The sequence below is a fragment of the Strix aluco genome, chromosome 2 (assembly GCF_031877795.1).
Source record: "Strix aluco isolate bStrAlu1 chromosome 2, bStrAlu1.hap1, whole genome shotgun sequence".
NCBI classification, from domain to species: domain Eukaryota; kingdom Metazoa; phylum Chordata; class Aves; order Strigiformes; family Strigidae; genus Strix; species Strix aluco.
Window position 1 is genome coordinate 71177681 of NC_133932.1, and position 24126 is coordinate 71201806.

The 24126-nt window shown below is 39.7% G+C and overlaps 1 protein-coding gene across 15 annotated transcripts in view; it reads right to left on the minus strand.

The window, feature by feature from the left end:
* Window positions 1-24126, minus strand: part of MCF2L (MCF.2 cell line derived transforming sequence like) — a 134404-nt gene that overhangs the window by 64344 nt on the left and 45934 nt on the right. For 13 of the 15 annotated variants that reach the window (XR_012621997.1, XM_074815256.1, XM_074815251.1 and 10 more), the window contains one exon: window positions 4600-4683. Coding sequence is in view for 14 of the 15 variants with exons in the window: in XM_074815251.1 (XP_074671352.1) it covers window positions 4600-4683 (84 nt within the window). In the remaining variant the exon portion in view is untranslated. Of the gene's footprint in view, window positions 1-3136; window positions 3152-4599; window positions 4684-17770; window positions 17841-24126 lie in introns of those variants that run through there. The other 2 variants (XM_074815252.1, XM_074815259.1) reach the window with 2 other exon arrangements.

The window sequence follows — 24126 nt, forward strand, 5'->3', positions numbered from 1 at the left end:
AAGAGAATGCATCCCTTAAGTGGGTACAATCAGTCTGCACACATTTTACCCGAAATGATTCCCAAGAATTACTTGAGACTTTCTCACTCATAACATGCAGCTATAAGGAATATTCTCCAAGTGAGAGGATTATTACTTTTCAGTCTAAAATTGGAAACACCATAGAAGCGAAAAGCACTGAAGTGTATCAGCAATTAAGAAAACCAAAACAAAACATAACACCACTTTAAATTAAGTAGATCTGCTTCCACTCTACTTCCGTGAACTTTCATTAAAGGAAGAGTTTGTTATTAATTAATTTATAACTGACTTTGGCAACCTATTCGACTGAAACTTCTTTACCAGATTTAGTATCAGAGAAAACACAAATTACTTCTCTAAAATGGAAATTTTTCAACGGATAAACCTCTACAATTCTAGTAAACCTCCAGTTTGGTGGAGGTCTTCTAAATAGATCTACACACCTTGGTCTAAGGCCAGTTTTTACAACAGCGACAACCCTGTGTTTTGGAGAAACATGCATTTTAAAAACATGTTGAATTGCATTACCTCCACAGGTTAGGTGGCAAAATTACTTAACTGTGCTTAGGAAATAGCACTTTGACACCATGTTATATTGGCAACAAAAATCAAGTTGATGTTTTTAACTAACTGATGCAATGTACGTGGTACAGGATCCACTCAGAAGTTCTCAAACACAATTTTACAAAGATGCAGCACCAGTGGATACTTCAAAGGGAACAGTTTAACCAGTGAGGTATTTTCAGGTCACTTCCACAGAGGAGAGCAAGAGCACAGACAAGTAAACAAAGTTACAGAGAAAAAAAGAGAAGCTTATTATTTAGAATGATAATTTAAAGGGCCAGAGAAGTAAGCATTTTGAAAGCTAGTACCAATGCTAACTTCTTCAACTGCAGGAAAAACAACTATGAATCGACAGGCAAAAATGCAAATAGCATGAACTCATATTTGTATTTCCTTTAATGGAAATACTTTGAAGTTGTTCAATGCATAAAGAAGCATTCAAAGGAAAGTGAGTTGAAATAATTGGTTCAAGTACTTATGGTGGCCAAGAGTCTCATTTGCACATCACATAGCTTGTATGATTTAAGATGCATATAACCATACACACCTGTCTCTAATCTACGTTTATTTTAACATACCTGCAGACAGCAATGGCAGATAGTTGCAAAGTTGGTTATGAAAGCCACACAGCAACTTTCCAATCAAGGAAAAAGAAAACAAAATACTTGTGAAAGAAAATATAAAATACGAATGAAAGACCAAGGAATACATTTTCCAGAGACTTTTAAATGCACCTTCCAATGTCCTTCATGAGGATAAAAAAAAGAAAAAGAAGAAAAAAGGAAGAAGACCCTTTGCAATGCATAAGTGCAGAAGAAAGAGTGGGTGCACAAATACTAACTAAAGGAAGAACAAAGCAGACAGGTGAAACAGTGAACCATGTAGAGAGGACATGTAATACAGCCTAGGAAGAACAAAAAAAGGGTAATCTTGCAAAGATAAGGACCTTATTCCACAGAAAGAAAAAAAACTCCAAGGGAAAAAGTAAACAGCTGAGCCCAAGGTGAAATATTAACTTCAGGGTTTATAAACTTGTTATGTGAATGAGTGATTAAAAGCCTCATCCCAGCTTGTCCCTGCATTAGATTTAAACTGAGCACATGACTGCGTACTCACTGCTAAGCAAGAGCTAGAGCCTTCAGCATCTGCAGGAGTAGCTAGCACCTTGATCTCATTGCACTTTGTTATATTTACTGAAAAACTGAAGCATTAATGTAAGCTTTTGCTTTTTTGTTTCATTTCAAGCCTAATTTGGATGTCCCTGTAGCACTTCCATTATAATTAGCAGAATGAGGGACACAAATTACTTTCTACCTGTAGAGGAAAAGAGACCAAGAGAAAGAAGTGACCCCGATTTAGACCAAACCACACAAAGTAGGTTGGGAAGGGCTACAGCCTTTAGCCACAGAAGCAGACTAGGTTTCATTCACTATTCAAGCAAGCGTCCCACGAGACCCAGATACATCCTATTATAGAAACTAAAGTGATTCTCAACTATATGTTGCACTGCTGTTAAAAAGCCAAAAACTAAAGAGCATCTAAGACATCACATAATTCACCGTACCTGCAAAGATGCTATCTACCAAAAGTATTTGTAATCTATGGACCTTCATTTTAATGATTTTTATGCCATATCCTAAGATTCTATTTCCAAGGCAACTTAGTAATAAGCAAAAAAGTCCCCTTCACACACACTGTGAATGTCTTAAGTGGCATTATAGCAAAGACACTCGTAAGCACAACTGCAAGAACAAACAAATTGTACATAAATTGAGTATCAAAATATTAGCTCTGTTCCTTTCTTCACAGAACCTGTAACACCACTATTTGGTACAGCACAGAAAATTAACTGCCAGTGTCTTGCAGGAGAATATTAGGATGAAAGAATTGAAGTCCAAAGTGAAATGAAAATGCCTAACAGTCAAATTACCCAAGAAAAATAAAATACAACAGAGAATAGTCACAATCCACAATAATGCAGCTGTCCTACTATTTCAGGCAAACAAAACAGACTTATAGACATGAAGGTGAATAAACAGAAGAAAACAGAATGAGGAACGGCTGCTCTTGCTAAGCTCCCCTGCACGGTAGATGTAATGTGCGCTGAAGATGCTTGTAGCTGTGTGAACTCAGTCTTAAAGACATGAACAATCTCCAGTTGGACCCAATGAGATCTTATTCATCTACTGTAGTCACCAGTTTTCCCCCTCACTTCAGAGGGGCAGATCTGTTTCCCAGATAGGCTGATTCTTGCATAACACTATTATGAGCCATTTTCTGCCCCTGGATAAGAAGGAAGAGCTTGGAAATAAAAAAAAAGTAATAAATAAACTGCCAGAAAAGAATTGTAGCTTAAACACCATCATCTCAAATTGAGCATGAACAGCCAGCTTCACAAATAAAATAATCTTATTACCACCACCCCACAGAAAACACAGTCACTACCACAGGCCCACACTTAGTTTAGCTTGTATGGCAGGAATAAATCATAATTAATGGCTAATTATAACTACAACAAGATTCAATGGGTTCTTGCCAAGCAACGCAGTACATTGCTTCATCCCCTGTGTCTCTTGATCTGATGCAGGGAGAGATTCAAAGGAAGAGGGAACAGTCATAAATCCCAGCTTCAGCCTAGAGAGGTAAATCTCCTTTATGCTGAAGGAGGCAGGGCAGCTCTGCAAAGCCACTGATGCTCTCCCTCTCTATGTATTGGAGGCAGGAAAACAAACTCAGAAGCTTATCGGACACCTGCCACACAGCCTGATCAGTGAGCTAAGGCACTATCTCCCTTTACCTGTTATCAGCCAGATGTGGTCCCAGCATCGAGATGGACCAAGCTCAGCAACCAACACTTGCATGGCTGTCCTGGTTTAACCAGGATAGGGTTAAGTTTCCCCAGCAGTGAGGGTTATTCAGATACCATGCTGGCAGGTCACATTTTTCCTGGTGCGGAGCGCGGTGCACTTGTGGTTTTGTACATCGTACTTCTCACTGCTGTATTTGGTAGCTATTTTGCTCTGTTCATTGCTATCACTATTACTGTTATTATTATTGTTGTTGTCTGTTGTGTTGCTATTGCACTGTTGTATTAAACCTTTCCTTATTTCAGTCTTGGGGCTTTGTATTTCACTCCCTTTGTGGGGGAGGGGCAGCGGCCGCGTGGTCTCAGACCCCAGCAGGGGCTAAACCACCACAATGGCACACACACAGGGCCCCCCTCACCGACCTGGCACAGGTTATCCAGGGGCAAAGACACTCTGTGCTGCATGAACATGGCTGTGGTGCTTTTAGAGACAGCTTTATACCTAAAAGCAGGTTCCTTTGCAGAAGGCAGGCAGTGATACCAAACCAAAAACCCTCTCCAGAACTTGATGCTACGTGTGCCTGACCCCAGCATTGAGGCTGTGGGGGAACATAGTATTGTGGTACTTGCTCGGACACTACTTTGGTCAAGTCCAAGGTATCAGCTTGGGCTTCAGTATTGAATCTGACAGCAGAGCCAGCAGCAGCGTAGCCTGTGGGCCAAGGACTTCAAGACCACAGCAACCACCAGCACATCCATACTGCACTCTCCAACCCTCAGCAAGGGCTCAGTTAGCTCAGAGAGCTCCAGGTCAGTGTTTGAGCCCTGTCTCGGCTCCAAGCACTTGGGAGCTCAGGGTAAGCACCCACAGCTCCCTTAGCGCTGACTACAGGAAACTACATGTTCCTGTACCAGGCTCATCAGCACTTCCTTATTTCTATTCCCCCATTTACTCTTTTATCCTACCCTCAATTCCATCCCATTACATGGAAACTGGAAAATTTTTTATATTATAAAATTTCTATTATACTTAAAAAAAAAAAGTGTTCTTTTCATAAATCCTTAAGTAACAAGTCTTGGTAGTCTGTATTTTGAGTTGCTCATAAAATATGAATTTCTCCTATATTATGAGACCTTAAAAACCATGAAGGCACGACAGGCCCAACCATCCTGAGCAATGTCTGTAGAAGGGAATGCCATAGCCTTACCTGACAGGTAAGCAAATTGTTTCTTTAACTGGTCCTGAATATCTGCAGCATAGATGGGAATGATATCCTGATGCATGATTTCATCTGTGAAGGAAAAAAAAATATTTGCATTGCAAAGTCATTTTATGTAAGAATTCACAGCAAACATCAAAAAGAAAGTTATCCCTAGAACACAAACACCCAGAAAACTATCCAAGTTTTGAAAAATACGTGAAAATATTTGGAGTCTTTCAAGTGTCTGCCAAGGGCAGACTTTTCTTTGAATAGCAAACTGATAAAAGAGTAAAGTAATGTGGATTTGCTGACATTTGGAAATAGTACGGAATGTCACTGAACCAAACACTATAGAGCTAATATTTCTCAGGAATGATGTTAAACAGTGGGTTTTTTACGTATCAAATTCAATTTTTATTAAACCCTCCTCAATTCACACACACAAAAAAAGAGAAACTTATGATCCTTCTAGCCTGTTGTCTAGTGTGCAAATACCTACCTTGCATTCAGCAAGATAGGTAGAACAGGCTTGGAAGGACATCCTCACATTGAACATGCACATTCGTACCCCAACTGTGAAAAGCATTGCTTAATCTTTTATCTCAACCCTTCCACTTTAGCTTAATGACAAACATACTGCTTTCCCGAGTCTTAATTTTCTGCCACAGTGTTTGAGCAGAGGTATTTTCCACAGCATATTTCTAGAGATCAAGCAGAAGTCTAAGTTTTGCTGACCACGATAAAGACTAATGAATGAGGTGACTCTTATCATGCAAACTATGATGCCATTTTTTTACAAGGAAATAAAGTTTTAGTCTTCTGCAATTTCTAAAAATTAATGATTCCACATTTTTAGCCTTATTGAAAGTGAAGGGATAACCTAGCATTTTCATTATTAGGTTTTGAGTAATTCTTTTCATCTGGCATTATACAAAAGTTTTGTTTTTAATGTACATTGAAATGCCATTAAGATAGACTCAAATCTGACACTCAGAACTGTGAACAAGCTGATCAAACAGAAATAGAGCTCTGGCCATCAAGGAAGGGACTTGCTGTTACTGAGATCTTTAAATGCTAGATCTTGAGGAGTGAGCCACTTGCTTTTATAAGCGATTTTCATGTGTGTAAAATTCTGAGAACTGCAATTACTTGAGAACAGCTAAAAAACCCCACTTTCAGTTACTTCTTCCAGATAAGCAACAACTTATACTGGGGAACAGAACTTCTCTGTTCTCTTTCAGCCAGTCTGGCAGAGGAAGACCCATGACCACTTCCAAGGTCACTCACTGATGAGAGCTGTTTTTCTGCATCCGGTGAACTGCTGCTTGATCAGAAGACCTCTGCATACCACGCTGTCAAATCCATAAGCGGATACGTTTAACTGTTAAGTCATATTTCACCCAGACCTTCAGTTATGTCATCATCTTAATGTTTTTTAAGAGAAAACTGAACACAGATCTTTCAAAAGTCCAATCTCAGATGGCCAAGTCATTTCCACAAGAGGAGACCCCCCCTAAGGGCAAAAGGATTTTAGATTTTATTTTTGCTGTCAGTGCTTTCTAATATAAGGAACCCTCCCACAGCAGTATTTAAGAAACTAAACACCCCTGATTTTGCAAACCAGTGACTGCAGGTGTACCCATTTACCTGAATATAACCTATTACAGGATCAATGTCTAATTTTGGTGAGAGATGGAAAAGGGAAAAGAATGTAATCACTTTGTAATATGCCATCCTGCCTACAGCCACAGGCAGAAATAATTTTCATTATTGCACCATAAGCAAATAATAAAGTAGGCAAGTTTTGCATACGTAAGTAAATACTTGACACACACCATTCAAGCAGGCAAGATGTTCCTAAGTCAGGGAAACTCTTTATGTTTCCTAGATACATAATGATCATCATTACCTCATGTATCCATGTGATCAGTGCCATTGTGGTTCTGACTTCTGACAGGTAAAGACGCAAGTCTAGATTTGATTGCCCCAATGTTCTCTCTGCTGGGAACAGCAGTTTTTGCATTCGGAACAGGTCAGCCCACAACCTTGCAGTCAAATCCTGTTTCACTGAAAAGACAGTATTTTCCTTCCCCTGGTTCTAAACTCAGTTTTAACTCAAATTTAAGAGCCAGTGTGTTTGCAACTGGAGGAGCAGCACACTGTGCCTGTTCACAGATGGAAAACCTCCAGAAGCCCTTCCTGCTGCTCTCGCATCCATCAAGGCACAGCCCCCTTCTCACTGTGCTCTTGTGGATCTGGTTTTGTGACACTCTTCAAGAAGCAGAAAACGTGTTAAGACCAGAGCTGATTTTCAATAATTTGAAACAACTGAGATAAAAAATAGCAGTGCAAAACCAAGTGAGAAAATGCAACTCTGGGAAGTGCTGAGCCGTTCACATCCAGCTACTTGACAGGATAAACCTGAACCCAGTACCAGTGCTCACAGATTTAGCCAGAAATCCCTCTCCAATACCCCGTCTCCTTTCAGAGGAGATGCAATTGTAAAAACTCATCACTCTGCATCATTTCCTTTATATTTGGTACCCCTCTAGAAAAGAGAGTTTATCACAGTTTGTTTGGGATTTAATCTGATTTCACTTTAAGTTTGTCCACTTAAATATGTTATTTCCTTAACAGGATAAGGTAATGAAAGGCATGCATGCTGAACAGACTGCGAGGGCGCACACTCCTTATACTCATGGACTTTGGGGAAAATCATTTCTTGGAAATATTCTTTAAATAGAGAACCTGTCACCTGCTACAGTCTTTAGGGACAATTTCTATTTTAGTAAAGTTAATTAAGTGCACATTTAAATACAAAATTACTGAAAACCTGTTCACTGTTTTCAAAGGAATTTTTATAGGCTCAAATGCTACTTCCACAGATTAACATTTACACAGTCCATGATTTTTCCTGTTCTACCTTGTCTGCATTACATAGTATTTTCAAAACAGAGACCTAAGAGTTTGTCTCTTTTACTGTATCTAAAAGGCATGCCTGAAAAGAGGTGCTCACACCAAAACATGGTAGAATATCCAGTCTTTCCTGAAGAGCTCATTTAAAGAGTTTCCAGAGTAGTCCGCTTAAAATAAAGCCCCTGGGATTTAGAATGCATCTGGTATTGTGGGTGCTAATAAACAGTAAAATAAGGTTCTGTAAAGTTATTACTGCTTTTTTAAATCATTATTTTAAAAAACTGAACACACATAATATCCGGGAATGCAAAAAGATTTTTTTCTAAGCCAACAACAGGACGTTCTTTAAAAACCACATTTTCTAGCATTTAAATTATGGGTATAAGAGAGGACATAATTTAAATGAGTGTGTCGTCTTACTAATATAAAGGAATCAGTTAAATATGTGGTTCTTATTTTAAAAAGCCTTTCTCTTTAAAAATGTGAACCACAGTCTTATGGATATATCATCATCTAATTCAATTTTAAATCTTGCTTTGATAGTCCTGTCTCTATAATGGAGGAAGATAGGTTAGAGGGCCCTGACACCATCCCATCAAAGGCACCTGACTGCACTTCAAAGGAAGCTGGACGACAGATTTAAACACAAGGGCATAAAGATAACTTGTGCTTGAATTACCTGGTGCCAGTAAGCCCTGAAGAAACCTGGATCCGCGAAAACAATCTATGTCACTCAAATCAAGATTTTCACTTGTTGTTAAATGGCTCCTCTTTCTTTTCCGATCAAACTGAAACTCATCAGCATTTGGAGTATACCTGACATGCCGAAGAAAAAACATTTTCACAGAAGACAATGCTGGAGGGGAGTCTGAACAGACCATACCTACATTACATGGAAGGAAGTCTCTGGACACGACTCGGGAGCCTCTTGTAATGGGTTTAATCCAATTCCCACTGAGCTAGCTGGAATTACAGCACCCCTTTAGTAGTTCTGCATGAAATTCTATGGCCATTAGTTTATACCAACTTAAAAGCCAACCTGTTTGTACACATACAGACATGATTATGCCTTTCAGCACAGATCTCAGCAGCACACCACAAAGCAGACTACAAATCATTGTTCCTCCTCTTTCTTGCTGAGTTAGCAAGATTCTCCTGAAAATGTGTCTATGGCTTCTCTATGAAATTCATGCCTCAAATTGAAGAAATAATGTCTTTTTCTCAACAAGTTTTGTTTTGCTTCTCCTCTGGAACAGCCTACCTGCTCAGAATTGAATGCCTCTTGTGAAGGGGGTCTTCATTTAAAAATCTCTTCATTAAAGCACCCTCTGGTAATTATAAGTGCAAGTTAATGACTTTCAAAGCAGTCCCTTCATCTCTCAGCCCCAAGGCAAACCTTTCACTTCCTCATTCTTCCCTCTTCATCTTCGTCCCCCAGACCACCATCACTAACAGTCAGCTCCTTTGTGTAGCCCCCAGAGGAGGAAGGGCCAGAGCAGCAGAGCTGGTGAAGACGGCCCTCTTCCGCACCAAGCCACATGAAACTCATGAGCTAATCAAGACACCAAGAGAGCTCTTCAGCTTTAAAACTGAATTTTAAAAGTCGCTGCTGAATAGTGGCAATGCCTGCAAGCTCTGTGCTAGGTGTGCTCAGCCACAACAGCTTCAGACCAAGCTCCCTGGGTCCATGTGGTATTTGTAGCCACACCAGGCTAATGACAGGAGTTCATGCAACTGCTCATGAACTAAGTATTAAAACCTCACCAGTTCAAAATACCTTCAGGAAGAGTTCATTTCTATTTTATTTGACTACAGTGCAATCAAAACAAGGAGCGAGGAAAAACAAGTGATTAAACCTCTGGAATTTTCATGCAAAAGGCATCTTTCTGCTAAAGTGTAGTTAGGAAGGAAATTATCACCTGGGTAAAACAGTGCTCTCAACTTTTTTTTTTTTCTTCTTGTGAGCTAAAATATCCCAAGCAAGCAGGAAATATGAATTCTTCACTTCCACCAGCGTCCCAGGTGCTAGCACAAATAAAGCAACCTAGCACTCCAAACAGCTTCATATGACACTGGGTGTCCAAAAAATATTTTAAATGATACAGGTAAGTAAGAATTCTACTTGTGAAAGCTTAAGAGCCTACAGTCAAGCTACATCTCCCATTTCCTCTTCTAGTCAGAAAAGACAGTTTCCTTTCAAGAGCCCTTGTGCACAGAAGAGATGCTCAAGTTGAGATACTTTTTCTTTTCAGTGAATCATATCTTAAGAAATTATAAGTTCCTCTTCTATGCTATTACTAACATCAGTTCATTTTCTAGAACTGCATAGCCTATTGCCACAAAACACATAGAAAAGCATGTCTATGTAGTCCATTTCTACAATGGGCTAGGCTGGAATCCCATACACTTTCAATGTTAAGTAAGGATTTAGTTGAGTCAAGACTTGGAAGCGGTACTGCCAAAGAAAATCTAAAACCTCAGGAGTGATGTTCCCTCAATTATAAGCCCATGCACAGTGGACAGAAGCACTTATTTTTTGAGTGGTTTTTAATGATATCAGAATCCCTGACCATCCAGATCTTTCAGAGAGTCCATGATATTTCTGCAGCACTTTTCATTATCCATAAATTTTGGTAATATTGAAATTACACCACTGGAGTGAAACTTGGTAACTCTTCTCGTTTAATCATACCTGAAGAACACCATAACTACTTAGAAGAGACATAAATTAATCCTGAAATGCTGCAATTCCAGAACTTAACTACAAGGAACGGGAACTTATCATGTGTTAAATAACAGAAAAACCAAAAAACTTTGTATTGTATAGATGCCTCCTGAACCACATGCTTTACCCATGTAATTCCTGCTTCCTGTAATCACAATTAAAGAAAAAAATAAAAGTCCATCTGTTTCTTCTTTGAGGTAACAGGCTTGGAGCTTTGGCACAGGACTATCTACAAAACTACAAGAATGATGGTTTGATTTCAGGGAGGGAAATGAATCACTGATCCTTCTTTTAAAAAAAAATTTTGCGGTGCACAGCAAATGCAGTGCTGCTGGGCTGGCGTAAGATGACAAAAGGTGTAATAGTCCCCATTTTCTTGACTCAAATTATGAAATAGCAGCTCAAAAGCATACTTTGACAGCCAACCAAGATTTTTGCTTCTTTCTAACTCTTGTCTAAATTTTTTGGGTTTGTCCACTTTTTATGCTTGTCAAAGCATGTATTTGTCTTTGTTCTCAGTCTTAGTTTGCCTAAATAATACCACCTCAAAGCACAAACGTCAAAGGAAATATAATCCTCTTGCTTCCCTGTATAGGGATTCTTCTTCCTCTTCTGCTTCACTAGTCACATCTTCTTGATACACATACTCTGTAGTCCTACAGCTTCTCAGGGATCAGCATTAAATTTGGATATGGCTTACAGGAGGAATCAAATACTAGGTGATCTGTAACTAGAAGAACACTATGTAATAATTAGGAAGGCAATCTAGGGATCAACACAAGACCTAATATTTCTTTATACTTGAAGAGAATCTGAAACAAGACAAATAGTATTAGGAGCCATGCAAAAAAAAAAAAAAGGGGGGGGGGGGGTGGAGGGGGATATGTTGCAATTGCTGCAAGAAATGTGAAAGTGTTAGCAGTTAGAGCATCTAAACTGTCTTGCCATGTTTTTGCTCCATACAGTGTTCAAGCACACCTAATCTGTTTTGGTGAGAAAGATGTTCCTCATGCTATTTCAAGTCATGATAATTACGCCCGTCCCAAACTGAGAAGGAAGAGAAACTTTGAATCATGCCACACAGCCATATTATAGCATAATATAACTTTTTGTCACGTGCAAAGAGGACTTAAAGTGCAGCAACACCATCACATGGACTTACCATCTAAAAGCAAAAATTCACCTGATGTGTATGGTATGCTCTTACTATTGCAACAATAATATTCCTCTCATCCTCTTCCTAGGAAGTTCTGAAGAAAGCCAAAGAAATTTTATTTGTCTGCTGATAAACCCTTTTCTGTTCTTGCAGGACAGTTTCAAACTGCTAGGAACCATGACCCCAAAATAGGGCTAACAAATATTACCAAAACTGCAGCATCATTAACTCCTTCATACTGCAAATCATGCTGAGTGTGTAATATAAAAATATTTCTAATGTATTAGATGTACTTAGTCACCAACAAGAAGTAGATTTTGCAAAAAGCAAAGATTTTGTGGGTTTTTTTGTTTTGTTTTGCTTTTAATGGAGAAATATTAGATACAGCCTGAGCAGCAGAGAATGTTCCCCTAGCAAGCACTCAAGGCAATTGACTCAAATGTGTCTCACTTGGTACTTTATAAAGTGAGCCTCCACGGAGTAACAAAAATGTTAGATTTTGCCAACTTCATTTAATAAGATTTAATGTTCTGAAAAAGCAGAATTCCCATAATTTTCTAAGTGCTAAAGCCTTGCAAAGAAAGGGAATTCTTACAAATATGGAAAATAGAAAGATCAACTCTGAATAGAACAACTACATGTAAATTATAGACTCATCTTCAGTGTGACTTAAAAAACTAATGATGCAATCACACAGCTTAAACACATATGCTAAAGTGGACATCTTTTCAGGCAACCAAACCAAAGATTCCTCTCCACTGAAACCACCTGCTTTCAACCCTCCCTCCGCAGAAAAATGTATATCTCAAAGCATGCCCCAAAGCTTTGACTGAAAAGTCAACACGTACAGGACCAGCTGCACGAGCACTTGGCAATTCTACTAAATGGAATGTTATTTTTGTGTGGTATTTTGGAAGCAAGATAGGATTTAAAAAAATGTGTGATTGTACTCTTGATCTGAAAATTAAAATCACTTTTACAAAACAGCAAAGTGGTAAAATCTAACTGCTCATTATACACATCTATTCTGGAGAGAAATTATACTTCCTTTGCTCAAGGAAGCTTACCAATACACACAGCTACAGTACAAGCCTGCACAGCGCACTGCTTGAAACACTGGAAATGGCACTTGATGTTAATCAGTATTAGGCTACAGTGCTAACAATTGTGAGGTTGTCACAGAATGGTCTGGGTTCAAAGGGACCTTCAAAGATCATCTAGTTCAACCCCTCTGCCACAGGTAGGGATGTCTTTCACTAGACCAGGTTGCTCAAAGCCCCGTCCAACCTGGCCTTGAACATTTCCAGGGAGGGACATCCACAACTTCTCTGCGCAACCTGTTCCAGTGTCTCATTATCCTCATTGTAAAAAAAATTCTTCCTCATGTCCAACCTAAACCTACCCTATTTCCCTTCAAACCCAATGCTACTTGTCCTGTCACTGCAGGCCCCAGTAAAAAGTCTTCCTTGAATTTTAGCATTTCAACGATATGGTGGGTGGCTAGAATCACTTCTAATGAACAATATATTTTATGGTACTCTGACACAAGCACTCTTTTCCATAGAACTGTACAACTGTAAACTAAAGTTTAGAAACAGGATGTGAAGCACTTAATGGGTATGAGAGAGAAAGAAGAGCCAAGTGTTCGCTAAGTGGCTTACATGGAACGAAGCACCAGCTTTCCACTACGATACATTTTCTTGAAGCTGGCTGTAAACTTCCCAGTTCTTGGGACACTGACTACAGACGACTTACAAGGAAGAGGTTGCTGAGTTCATAACCAAACTGGTTGCCTCACAGAGATGAGAGTTGTTAACAAAGCAGCTCTTGAAGTACTGTGGGTTACTGCCCAATACCATTAAAAAGATGAAACCCATCATATGTCTCTCTAAAGCACTGCTATTATTAACTGCTTCAGGTAATGCAGAGGCAGGACATGGTTTAGCATCTCTCATAGGCAGCTCAAGAGTCTTTTAATGCAACACAGTCAGGTCTGCTGCTCACATCCAGCATTTTGCAGGCAGCATGCTAGAGGTTTGGCAGGAGCCTACCCTCCTTTGCTTTATAGACCCTCATTTTCACATCTTTTAGGTTTCAAATTAAGCATCCATTCATTATCCAATCTGAGAATTTGGCATATGGCTGTAATGACTAATCAAGTTCTGCTAAATAAAGCTCTGGCCCTGTAAGCAAGGAGTTATTTTTGATGGAAACTAACTGTGCAAAACAAATCAATGAAGATATAATCCACTGGATTTATTTCAATGTCTCACCTGCAAAAAAAATTTGATTCTGTTTCTGTAAGTGCAACAGTCTAACTGGATATTACCTCTATTTTGAGAGGCTGTCTTGCTAGACTTTAAGTCCAGAGAGTGACAGCTTTCTCTTAAAAATCTGCCCTTTTGAGCATACAGGGAAATTATTTAAGCTTCCTGGAACAACAACAAATCTCTATTTTGTGTGTGCCATGCACAAAGCAGATGCGTATTAAAAAAGTTACAACTTGCTGTTCGTTAAGAAAAGCCACGGTCCATAAAGCGTCTCAAGTGAAACACAAAATCCCTGCTTAGACCTTAAAATCAACAAAACTCTGCCATGTTCAAACTGAGAAGTGAATAGATACATCACTTATTCTGAATTAGATGACATCCACAATTTCTCTCACCTAACTGAGCATAAAAACAGAAAACAAGACTAAGAACAGCAGAGCTGAACTTTGTTTGCTAAAATTCCACAGGCTCTGTGGAATGAAGGTTTGTAAAAGCCAGGGTCTTTCAAAGCACCGTGAGTAGCTGCTCTTCCATTTTCAAAGGTTTTGCATCTTCTGCACAAAACAGAAATGTATCAGGGCTGCATTTTGAAGAGTAAAGCCACGTAAACAAAAAACGTTCTGAATATCTGATGCTTAGAGAAGTACCTGAGACACAGCATCTATAAAAGCATTTGAGGAAACTAACATATAAAACTCCCTTCATTTCAAGGTAACACGGTAATGATGAGAAGCAGAATATCTCATATATTGTGTGTGGTGAAGAGGCTAAAGAGCAAACTTTGACCTTGAACTTCACTGGTGGTTGGTATTCTCATCTGAAGTCTCATTTGACCTCACTGGATATTCTGCTCCTTTGAGACTGAAGGCAGGTTAAAATAAACAAACAAGAAACCAAATGAACAAAGAGAGTCACAGTAGTGGTTTTAAGATGGGGATTTACTTTTAAAAACCTGGCCCTAGGTCCCACTAAGCACCAGGTCTCAATGACACCACTGAGGTGCTCTATAGAAATCTGGAGCATTTAGTTTTTAAAGGACACTAACACTTATTAGGAAGGAGTTAGTGTCTTTACTGAAACTTTGCACAGCAAAGGGATGAGAGGCAACAGTCAGACACTGTAGCATGGGAAATTCCAGCTGAATGCAAGGGAAGAAATTCACCATGAGAAGAGCCCAGCACTGGAATATACTGCCCAGCAAGGCTGAGCGATCTCCACCCTTGGATATATGCAAAAGTCAGCGGACAAATTTCTGAGAAACCTGCTTTAACTTTAAGGTTAACCTTGCTTGGAGCCAGAGGAAGGACTAGGAGGCATCCAGGGGTCCCTTCCAACCTAAGTTTTTCTGTAATTCTGAAGGAATTCCTTGGTGAGAAGTCCCCAAGCCCACCTCACAATCCTGGAAAGAAAACAGAAATTTCCAACACAGATATCATGGCCTTCCAACAAACAAACACATACAAACTAAATTGTGTACCAACTTCAGTAGATTGAATGAATACAGAATAGGGTAAAATTTAGTTATGTTGACACACTTGCTGAATCTCAGGCTAATAAAATTTGTCTACAACCATACATTACATGGTATATCAATTTTCTAGAACACAAAAAATAAATCTAGGGCAATAGCTTTTCCAAAGGAAAGGGGAAATATCCCAGTCATGATGAAGCAGCTCTGCTTCCAAAAAAAATCCAGCCAATAGTTGTTTTGTAAGAACTGTTCACAACCCTCCAGTGTCAACAACTAACAGCTTCACAGGATGCAAAACTATCACCTAGTAGCAGATCCCCTCCCACTGCAGTGCTATAGCTCTGAGAAGATCACATCATACCTGTCCCAGAGGCAAACAAGCATGGTACTGACTTGCCTTGCTTTCCTCCTTTCAGATAAAGCTTTGGAGCGTTCTTAACACTGAAATGTAGCAAATGATGGCGATTCATTCACTGAACCATTTGTTGCCTGACACGCAACTCCCAAGTGCTGTGCCTGGCTCCAGCAGCTGAAGGGAGTCTACCTTCATTGCAAATAAGGCTGAGACAGATTTTAAGAATACTCCCCTCAATTACAAGCACACACAGACCTCTGCCAGGACTCCAGTCATCCTCTTCCGACATTTCCCCTATCTACAAAGAAAACTTGGAGCACCTTTCCGAGGGATCCTCCAGAAGATCCTGTCCCTTGGAGAGAGCCTGCTAACTCCTGGGAATGCGCAGCCACAGACAGGCAGTGCTGGCTCCACACCCCGCTATTGCAACACTCAAATTGTGTCAAGAACTTTTTAGTCTTGCAATGTATATATGAGACAGGAGGTGCTTTCATCCCCTTTGGATGCTAAAAACCAGAACCAGCACTGCTAACAACTATTTGCAGAGTCTTTAAGCAGAACAAAGGGTTGAGTCCTGCGCCCATATCCCAAATCCATCCTCTCTTTTCAGTTTGTCCATCCTTTTTGCCATACCCCTACTCTCACTACCAGACATGGACTGACAAAGGAATTCCCCAAGAAGATATTGTTTTCCTTGGAAATTTTCATAGGGTTGAGAATGGGAAGATGGGTATCTGAGACCTTCACTTTCATTTTCTCTGCTGACTGTAGGCACAGAAAATACTCTGTACAATGCTCAGGAGGAAGAGGAAAGAACGGTGCCAGGGAAAGAGACCTTTCTGCCCACTTCGAACATAAAGTCTTTCAACAGTTCTCTAGGAAGGAGGGATCTCTGGCACACTGAACATGTCCACAAGAAATGGTGGCAGTCAACAGATGAAAATCAAGCTTTGGCAGTTGCTAACAAAAGCAGCCCTGCTCACCTATTTCTCAATAATCAAATACAAATTAAACTTGGCAACTTACACAAATAGTCCTGGCATGGCTACATACGCACCACCATGACTTGACACAAACCACTCCCTGGTTCTGCAGTTTAAAATGGACATTCACTCTCATACAATAATCAGCCATTTCCTAAATGCACCCCTCCCCTCTCAGCACAGATGAGGATGCACATAAAGACCAAAAGTCACTCGGACTGATTAATCCCTCCACCCTTTCCATCTGGCTAGCCTCACCTTTCTTAAATCTTTCATTCACTCCTTCTAAGCAGCATGCCTTTTAGTACTACCTCTAGTACCACGAGCACTACTGAGAAGCAGAGCACTCAGACTCACATGTTGATAATTTAATTAGCAGTACTAATTAAAGATTAGTAAGAAGATCCACCCTTTAGTTAGAAGATCCACCCTTTACATACCTGTTCCATTTAAATTTGACATTTCAAAAGCAACAGCGTTGGAAGGTTAAACACCAGTCCATGCACTCTGTGCTCTTTCTCCTGTCCTCCTCTGCAATAGTCACGCGTACCAAAAGCAGAAAACAGAACTGGAAATGTGAATTCAAGCACCAGAATAAGGAAGCAATTTTTGCTTGTCCCTATTCCACAAAACACGCTTTCAGTTTTGCAATGGACTGTGGCTGCACTATTAACGGCAAATAATATCGCCACTATTTCATTGTAACTTAACAGAAACAACATTCCTATAGAAAGCTCTGACTGAAGGAATTTAAGAAATAATGCATTTTAGATTAACCCTCATATACTAACAACTAGGGAATGCCAAATTGTATCCTGTGAAAGAAACTATGCTTTTTCCCTACCTCAAATAGGGATCAGGAGAAATTCTGTGTCTGATATTTACATAAAATGCAATGAGTTGAAAATTAAAACCCACTGTAATTCAGGAACAGCAGGACGGCTCTCTGCAACAGCAAATTCTCCTTGTAAGCTTTAGCAGCAGTTCTGATCACCATAATCACTGCATGAGTGAATCCTGAACAAAGTACCTTCTGTGTAAAATACAGGAATAGATTTAGTGGATATGTCTGATGTACCGAGAAATACATCTGCAAATAAAAGGATACACTGCAAATGTACACAAGCACACACACATACACCCCCATAACAGTAAATTATATGAGTGTACACAAAAAGAGTACAACTTCTGCCTTTGTACTAAAACAAATCCCATTTTCCTCAGTAGGATAATGTTAGCCAACAGAGTTCCTGCCCGACCTGCAATCAAGTAACTAAGAAAATTTGAAAAACTAGACACACCTGTGCTTTTCTTCAGAAGAAGCCACAATTCAGCAATATCTTTGTAGAGCAAGGAGATCAGACTTAAGGTCATGTTGCTTCTGATCGATCTAGTGCAAAATAGTTCCAGACAGTGACCTATTTATCTGTGAGCCCGTCTTCAGTGCAAAATGAGAGCGCAAAACTCCATCTTTCAGTCAAAGCCAAGCCTCCAGGGACACAATACCCTTCTTCAAATTACATGCAGAGCAACTGTGCCTGTCAGGAGGCTCAGAGGTCCTCTGAAGGGCTCGCCGGTTGATGGTTACTTACCACTTCTTCTCTTCCTGCATAAAGCGCTGGCACACATTAGATGCAAGCTGTTCACTTTAAATGCGAACACATGTACTGTTCAAACATTATCAGAGTAAGAATGCATTAAAAATATTAATCTTAAGTGTGCTTTGTCAAGAACCTCCCTTTAAGAGTCCTAGTTTTAACAACTGAGATCCAATAAATCCATCATCATCATCTTTTTCTACCACCCACCCTTTCTCCACACAGGGAAATTAACCGCCCAAAGGGCGGATGTCATTTTCCAATGAGCCTTTGGTTAGAAAGGTCCCCAGAAATACATCCAGTGTTTCCTATCTGTGAGGGAATTCTCACCCAAGTGTCTTTGGTGGAACCAAACCGGGATGCTTTCTTTAGTGGTAAACCCATGAAACACCTGTTCCCTTTGAAGGAGCCTACCCAAAGCAGCAGGAACCACCAAAAGAACATGTATTCCAACTTACAAAGTCACATTAGCAGAATACGCACAAATCCTGTTCGTAAGAAAATGGGAAATAAGGCAACAGATAATAAAATCAATTATGACCAAAATATTCCATAGGATCTTTCAGACATGAATGCTCAGCCATCTCGCTTTACTTGATCCTTTAAAGTCATTGTCCAGTGACGGACTACCTATTAATTAATACACAAGATTAGTTACCGGCACTCCAGACTCACTAATACAAAGAACAAACCAATGGGTGGGAGTGACAGCAACAACTATATGAAAACAAACAGATTGTTTTTCTTCACCTCACGGTGTTACAAGAGCCCTTTCCCAACAAGAGGGGTCAAGGAAAGAGGACAACGAGGATAAAAAGCTTGGATTGATGGCTACATCTGTTCACAAAATCCCAACTGCAGATGGGGAAAAGCTTTGTTTCTGCTTCAGCACTTCCAGCCATCAACCAATCCCATAAACACACACCCAACACACCCAGGTCACCTGAAGACCACACCAGAGATTATTTTCCAAAGTGCCCCACATTTGTGTTCTCACCACTCATCTGCCACGGGGCAGGGAATGTTGATGATCCCAAACCAGTCAGATGTGTTATAATAAATGTACCATCTATACAAGCAGATCTATTCAGTGCATGGCATTAAAATGTGACCTGAACAATATAATTGAGGTCATTTATTTTAAATTCTGCTATTTCATTTTGGTGCCCATTACATTTTGTACTATGTCAAAACACAAGAGTTTCCTAAGAAATATCAGATGTTTCTAATTAAAGGTAGATTTAATCCAAATAACACTCCTTAGAAATGTTTTACTTAACTGTTCTGTATTTTATGAGGTCATGATTAGTACATTGGATTTTGAAGAGAGTTCAAAATTAGTGAATGAGTCTTCACACCACTCCCACAAGTCACATAAATCCTCACACATGCGAAAGTTGAGATGGAGTAAGTGACCTCTCTTGGATCAGGTAACAGCATCTGTTGCAATGTCAGAAACAGGATCTACGTCTCGGATCTAAGCCCATATTCCTCATTTCCAGGACTGTCACCTAACCGGCTCTGTGGAGGTGCGTGCTCCTAGATCTATATCTTGACTTGCAGTCCTCAGACAAAGATAACAACTCATAGCATTTTCTTTCTAGCTCTTGTGCTACAATGTGGCTCCAGGAAGAACACTCTCAGAGCAGCTAGAAATCCTACATGTGATATACCATATGCAAGTATACACACTGATATTAATTTCTTAGTTAGCAGCACCAAGCCAGTCTCAAACATTTGCTAGTCAGACTCCTCAGCAATATGCTTGGCTGACTAGATATGACTGTTAGTGGTAACAGGGATTTGCTGTCACCTGCAACACAGCATGCTAAAAACCTAACTCTTGTTATCCGAAGCTTTATGCAATGATAAAGTAGGCATAGGAGTGCTTTCCAAACACGCAAAGAGAGGGAGAGGAAGTTTTATGGCCTGCCTTCAGAGATTAAAACCAAGTGAAAGAGGAACTACACCCTTCTCAGAAAGGTATCACCCTCACCTACACCCATTCAGTAAGATACAGGAACCTGGTATTTTGGCAAGCTGGCTACTTCCTTCAGAAAAAAAAAAAAACTCCAAACCATGAATGTAAAAGAGGAAAAAGAACCACCTACAGCGTGTTGGATGTGCTTGTTCTAATTGTCAAGACAGAGGAAGTATAAACCCTCATATTAATCAACACCACCTGTTCCAGAGCTCCTTCACATAGTATGTCATGTGGACAGTGACCTCTCAACAGGCTTTCAGATTTCAGAACAGAGGAAGCAGTGGAACAAGTCATTCAGGTGAAAACCAAGTACTAGTTTAAAAATAATTTAATTTCTCGGACTAGCGCGACAGATACATGTAATATCTATCCTCCAGGCCCCCACCTAGCTTCCTCCTTCCTAGCCTTCAAATCTCCAAAACCCAGTTACATATGTTATTCCTGGATCACTCAAGAATTATTAATGACCATGGCTAAGAGCACCAAAATATAGCATGGCTTGTTTCAACTCTGCTATCCTTCAATATCAACCAACTAGACACACCTTCACCTCCCACTTTCAGGGACCAGAGTGCCCTCAGACTGAACAACACATGTGAAGAAACAGTACAGAGAGCTCAGTCTGTGCTGTACAGGCGACTCGGAGCCTGCTCCCGCCATGCTGGAGGGACGGGAGCCCGCAGAGTGTCTCTGTGGAAACTGGCCTCATCTATCTGTCCAAACGGTATTTCAGGCAGAGGTGATTTTTTGTTTCTAGCAGTTCCATTCTGCACAGAAAACTTAAAATTTCACTGAGCTAGAGATGCTACAGGCTCCTGTGAAACAGTCTCCTGGGAAAAGAGGGTTCCAGCCAGTAACCAAATGCCTTTTTATTTTAGCACTCTATTTTGGAGGGTGTGCATGGGGGAAATGATTGCTCCACAGTTATAATCTCTAGCCTTCTTGCTGTGTGCTTCAGAGAACAGCAGCAAGAAAGAATAAACAAGTCAGAGCACAAAACCCTTCCATGGCCTTCATGATCCAGCCTGAAATACAACCAGAGAGGAACACTGTGGTACGTGGGAATAAATGTTAGCAACAAGACTTAAGGGCAAATTTAAGCTTTATTAAAACACACAGGAGCAACAGCTCTCCTGAGTAAATCTGCGTGGGTACATGTGTGTATATTTATAAATGCAACGAAATTCATTTCAACTCCACTCATGCTCCGTGCTCAGGTTAAGCTCTCCCTGCCGCCTCAGCGTGGGCTGTGTGTGACATACTCCAGCCTACAGAGCAGAGGAAAATGATGTGGGAGAAGCTGTTAAAGGATGCATGCAAAGTCAATTGAGGCTGTGTCATCTTAGTTTTAGCCCAGAGAAGGAAGCTATGACTGTGGCTTAAATATACAAGATACTGTACCTGCTTAATAAAGCACGTGCAAACATGCAGCATGAGGGTAGCAAAGTCTGTGGTAAAGGATACTAAAGTTTAGGAAGTTCAACTTTAAAGTATAATTATTAAATGTATTTTTCCTTCAGGGGTGCAGTATTTAGCAAAAAGCACATCAATAAAGCACTTTGTGGATTCAGCATGACAAAAGCTATCCTTATAGGATCTTAGCATAGTGTAAATGTCTCTCTAAAAAAACTTAGCAAAATACACCTAACTCACACCTGTAACTGCAGAATTTATAACTGTGTGGAGTTTTGAAGACACCGAGAAATTTGACACATCATCTGTTGGCATCTAGTTTAGCATAGTAGACTATTTAAAAGCCTTCTTAATTTTCTCCTAATCCTTCTTGATTTTTTTCAGAGAATTAATTCAAAAAAGGTTTCATTCTTTTTAAAGTCATCAAGTATTCAAAATTGCCAATTCCATCTGGTTTACATCAAAAGATTGTAAAGCATTAAAATTAGTTTATACAGACATTACACATACACAAACACACGCGTTTGTATAAATCCATTATATAAAGCAGCTTGTCAAACCTCCACACAGCAACAGAACTAACCCATTTTGAAACTGCTTCAGCAGTTTTCAACTCAGATGCTAAATCATAAAAAAAGGTCCCTGTATCACACCCAAACCTAAATTTAAACAAGCACAAGCAATCAAGACTCATGGTCAGAAAAAAAGCAGTGAAAACTGCCATCCATGAAGAAAGACACTCTTTCCATGGCAATGAACATGCAGGTAACACCAATAGCTGTTGGCATACTTAAAAGCAAAGGATGCTGTTCAATTAATAGGATGAACCCTGCAATATCTTTCAAAAAGATATTGCTAGGAAGAAGCATAAGCAAAGCTGCTGAGAAACACCTTGAAAATATACTTTCCACTGTAAGACAGTAATAAACTTCAAAGTTTTAAAGATTACATGTCTCTTACACCAGCTATCCAGAAAGTAAAAAAAAAAAAAAAGGGCAAAAGAACACTTCAGTAATTTTTAAGGAAGTGTAACACCTATCAAGGATGGCACTTCCCCAACCTCATGGCTACACTTAGAGGTTCTCCCCAAAACCGTGACAAAAGCCTGGCCACTGAATGCAGTTATCACACATCTGTTTCAATTTCTAATTTGAAAATTATATCTTTCTGGTGTTCTGCAAACTGAATTTTAATCAGTTAATATTTTTCTATTTACATGTCCTTTCTAAACAAGCTCCCCCACAAGTATTTAATCATAGGCCTCTCCTTCACAGTGCTTCAGGATTTACTGAGGTTTCTCATTTCAGAGAGACACAAAAACTGGACTTCTCTTCAGGTTGAATTTAATCATGCAGGAGTTAGTAGTAAAACACTTCATCCTGCAGTACTTGGTGACAGTTCCATCTGTCCACAGCTGCAAAAGCCAGCAAAGAAATGGATGTGACCTTTTTAACTTCACAAACAGCAACAGTGGTCCATACAGCAGTGCCTGCAGTGAGACGTAGCTACTCAGACTGCACTGGGGTGGGGAAAAGAAGACTCCTGGCTCTGCACTGAAGTTGTCTGCAGTGGCATTCAAAAGTCAGGAGATGGGAGATTGCAGTCTGATAATAATTAAAAACTGTAATTAAAGGTGGAAACCAAATCACCACTGACATTAGATAGAAGGTAGAACTAAAATTTGGGAAAAGCAGGAAGATGAGATCTCTTTATAGCAGCAGTGGGATTAAAGGGACAAGTGGAGGAGATAAGAAATGAATGTGGAGTTCAGTGGCAGCAGAGAGGAGAACCCAACAGTGAGTAATGAGAACAGAAACATGTGATGAAAGCAGCACAGGAATTAAACTCAGGAAAGGAAAAACAGGTTTATTTTGTATTCTGAAATATATATCAATAAGAATATTACTCCAGAAAGCAATGAAAACCAGAGACCATTAAAACAAATGTTGTGCCACAATCACAACTATATTTATAGGCAAAATATAAAATAAAACTTTGTCAGCAATAGGAAACCGTTTTTATGACTCTTAAAGTACGCAGAATCATTTTTTTCCCCTGATCAACTAGATACTCAGGAAGCAGAAAAACTTTCAGGTCAAAAGTTGTGGGAGAATCGGTTCCAACAAAAATATCAGGTGCTCCTGTAACACTGATGAACACAGATAAAGGCTGCAAAACTATTTATTATAAAGGAAGGAAAAGAAATGAACATTTGCAGAAATCATCATTCCCCAAAATCCTGAAAGAGCAAAGAGGACAGAGGGAAGAGAAGAGAAACCTGCTTTTGATATGAGATAAAATAAAGAGACAGAAAACATTCATTCCATCACATCTCTTAAGTAATCAGTTGGGGTGGGTTTAGACAAGTTAGTTCTGATATTTCAGTGCTGGAGGACCATTCATAGCTCCAAATGAAATAAAAATATCTGGCTATTAAATCATCTCAGTTACCTGTCATTTTAGATTGGTGAGTATAGGCAAAATCCTTCAGAGCTGGCCATCAACCTTCAGGCTTACTTACACTTACTTAAATCTGACCCACATTATTGTGAGGTTACACTTGAAAATGGTCAAACCCACATAACAGATAGGATAAAAATGCCACTATCTCCTTGATAGTTTCTTACTTTTCAGGCCAGTTTTGATTTTGACTCATGATTTG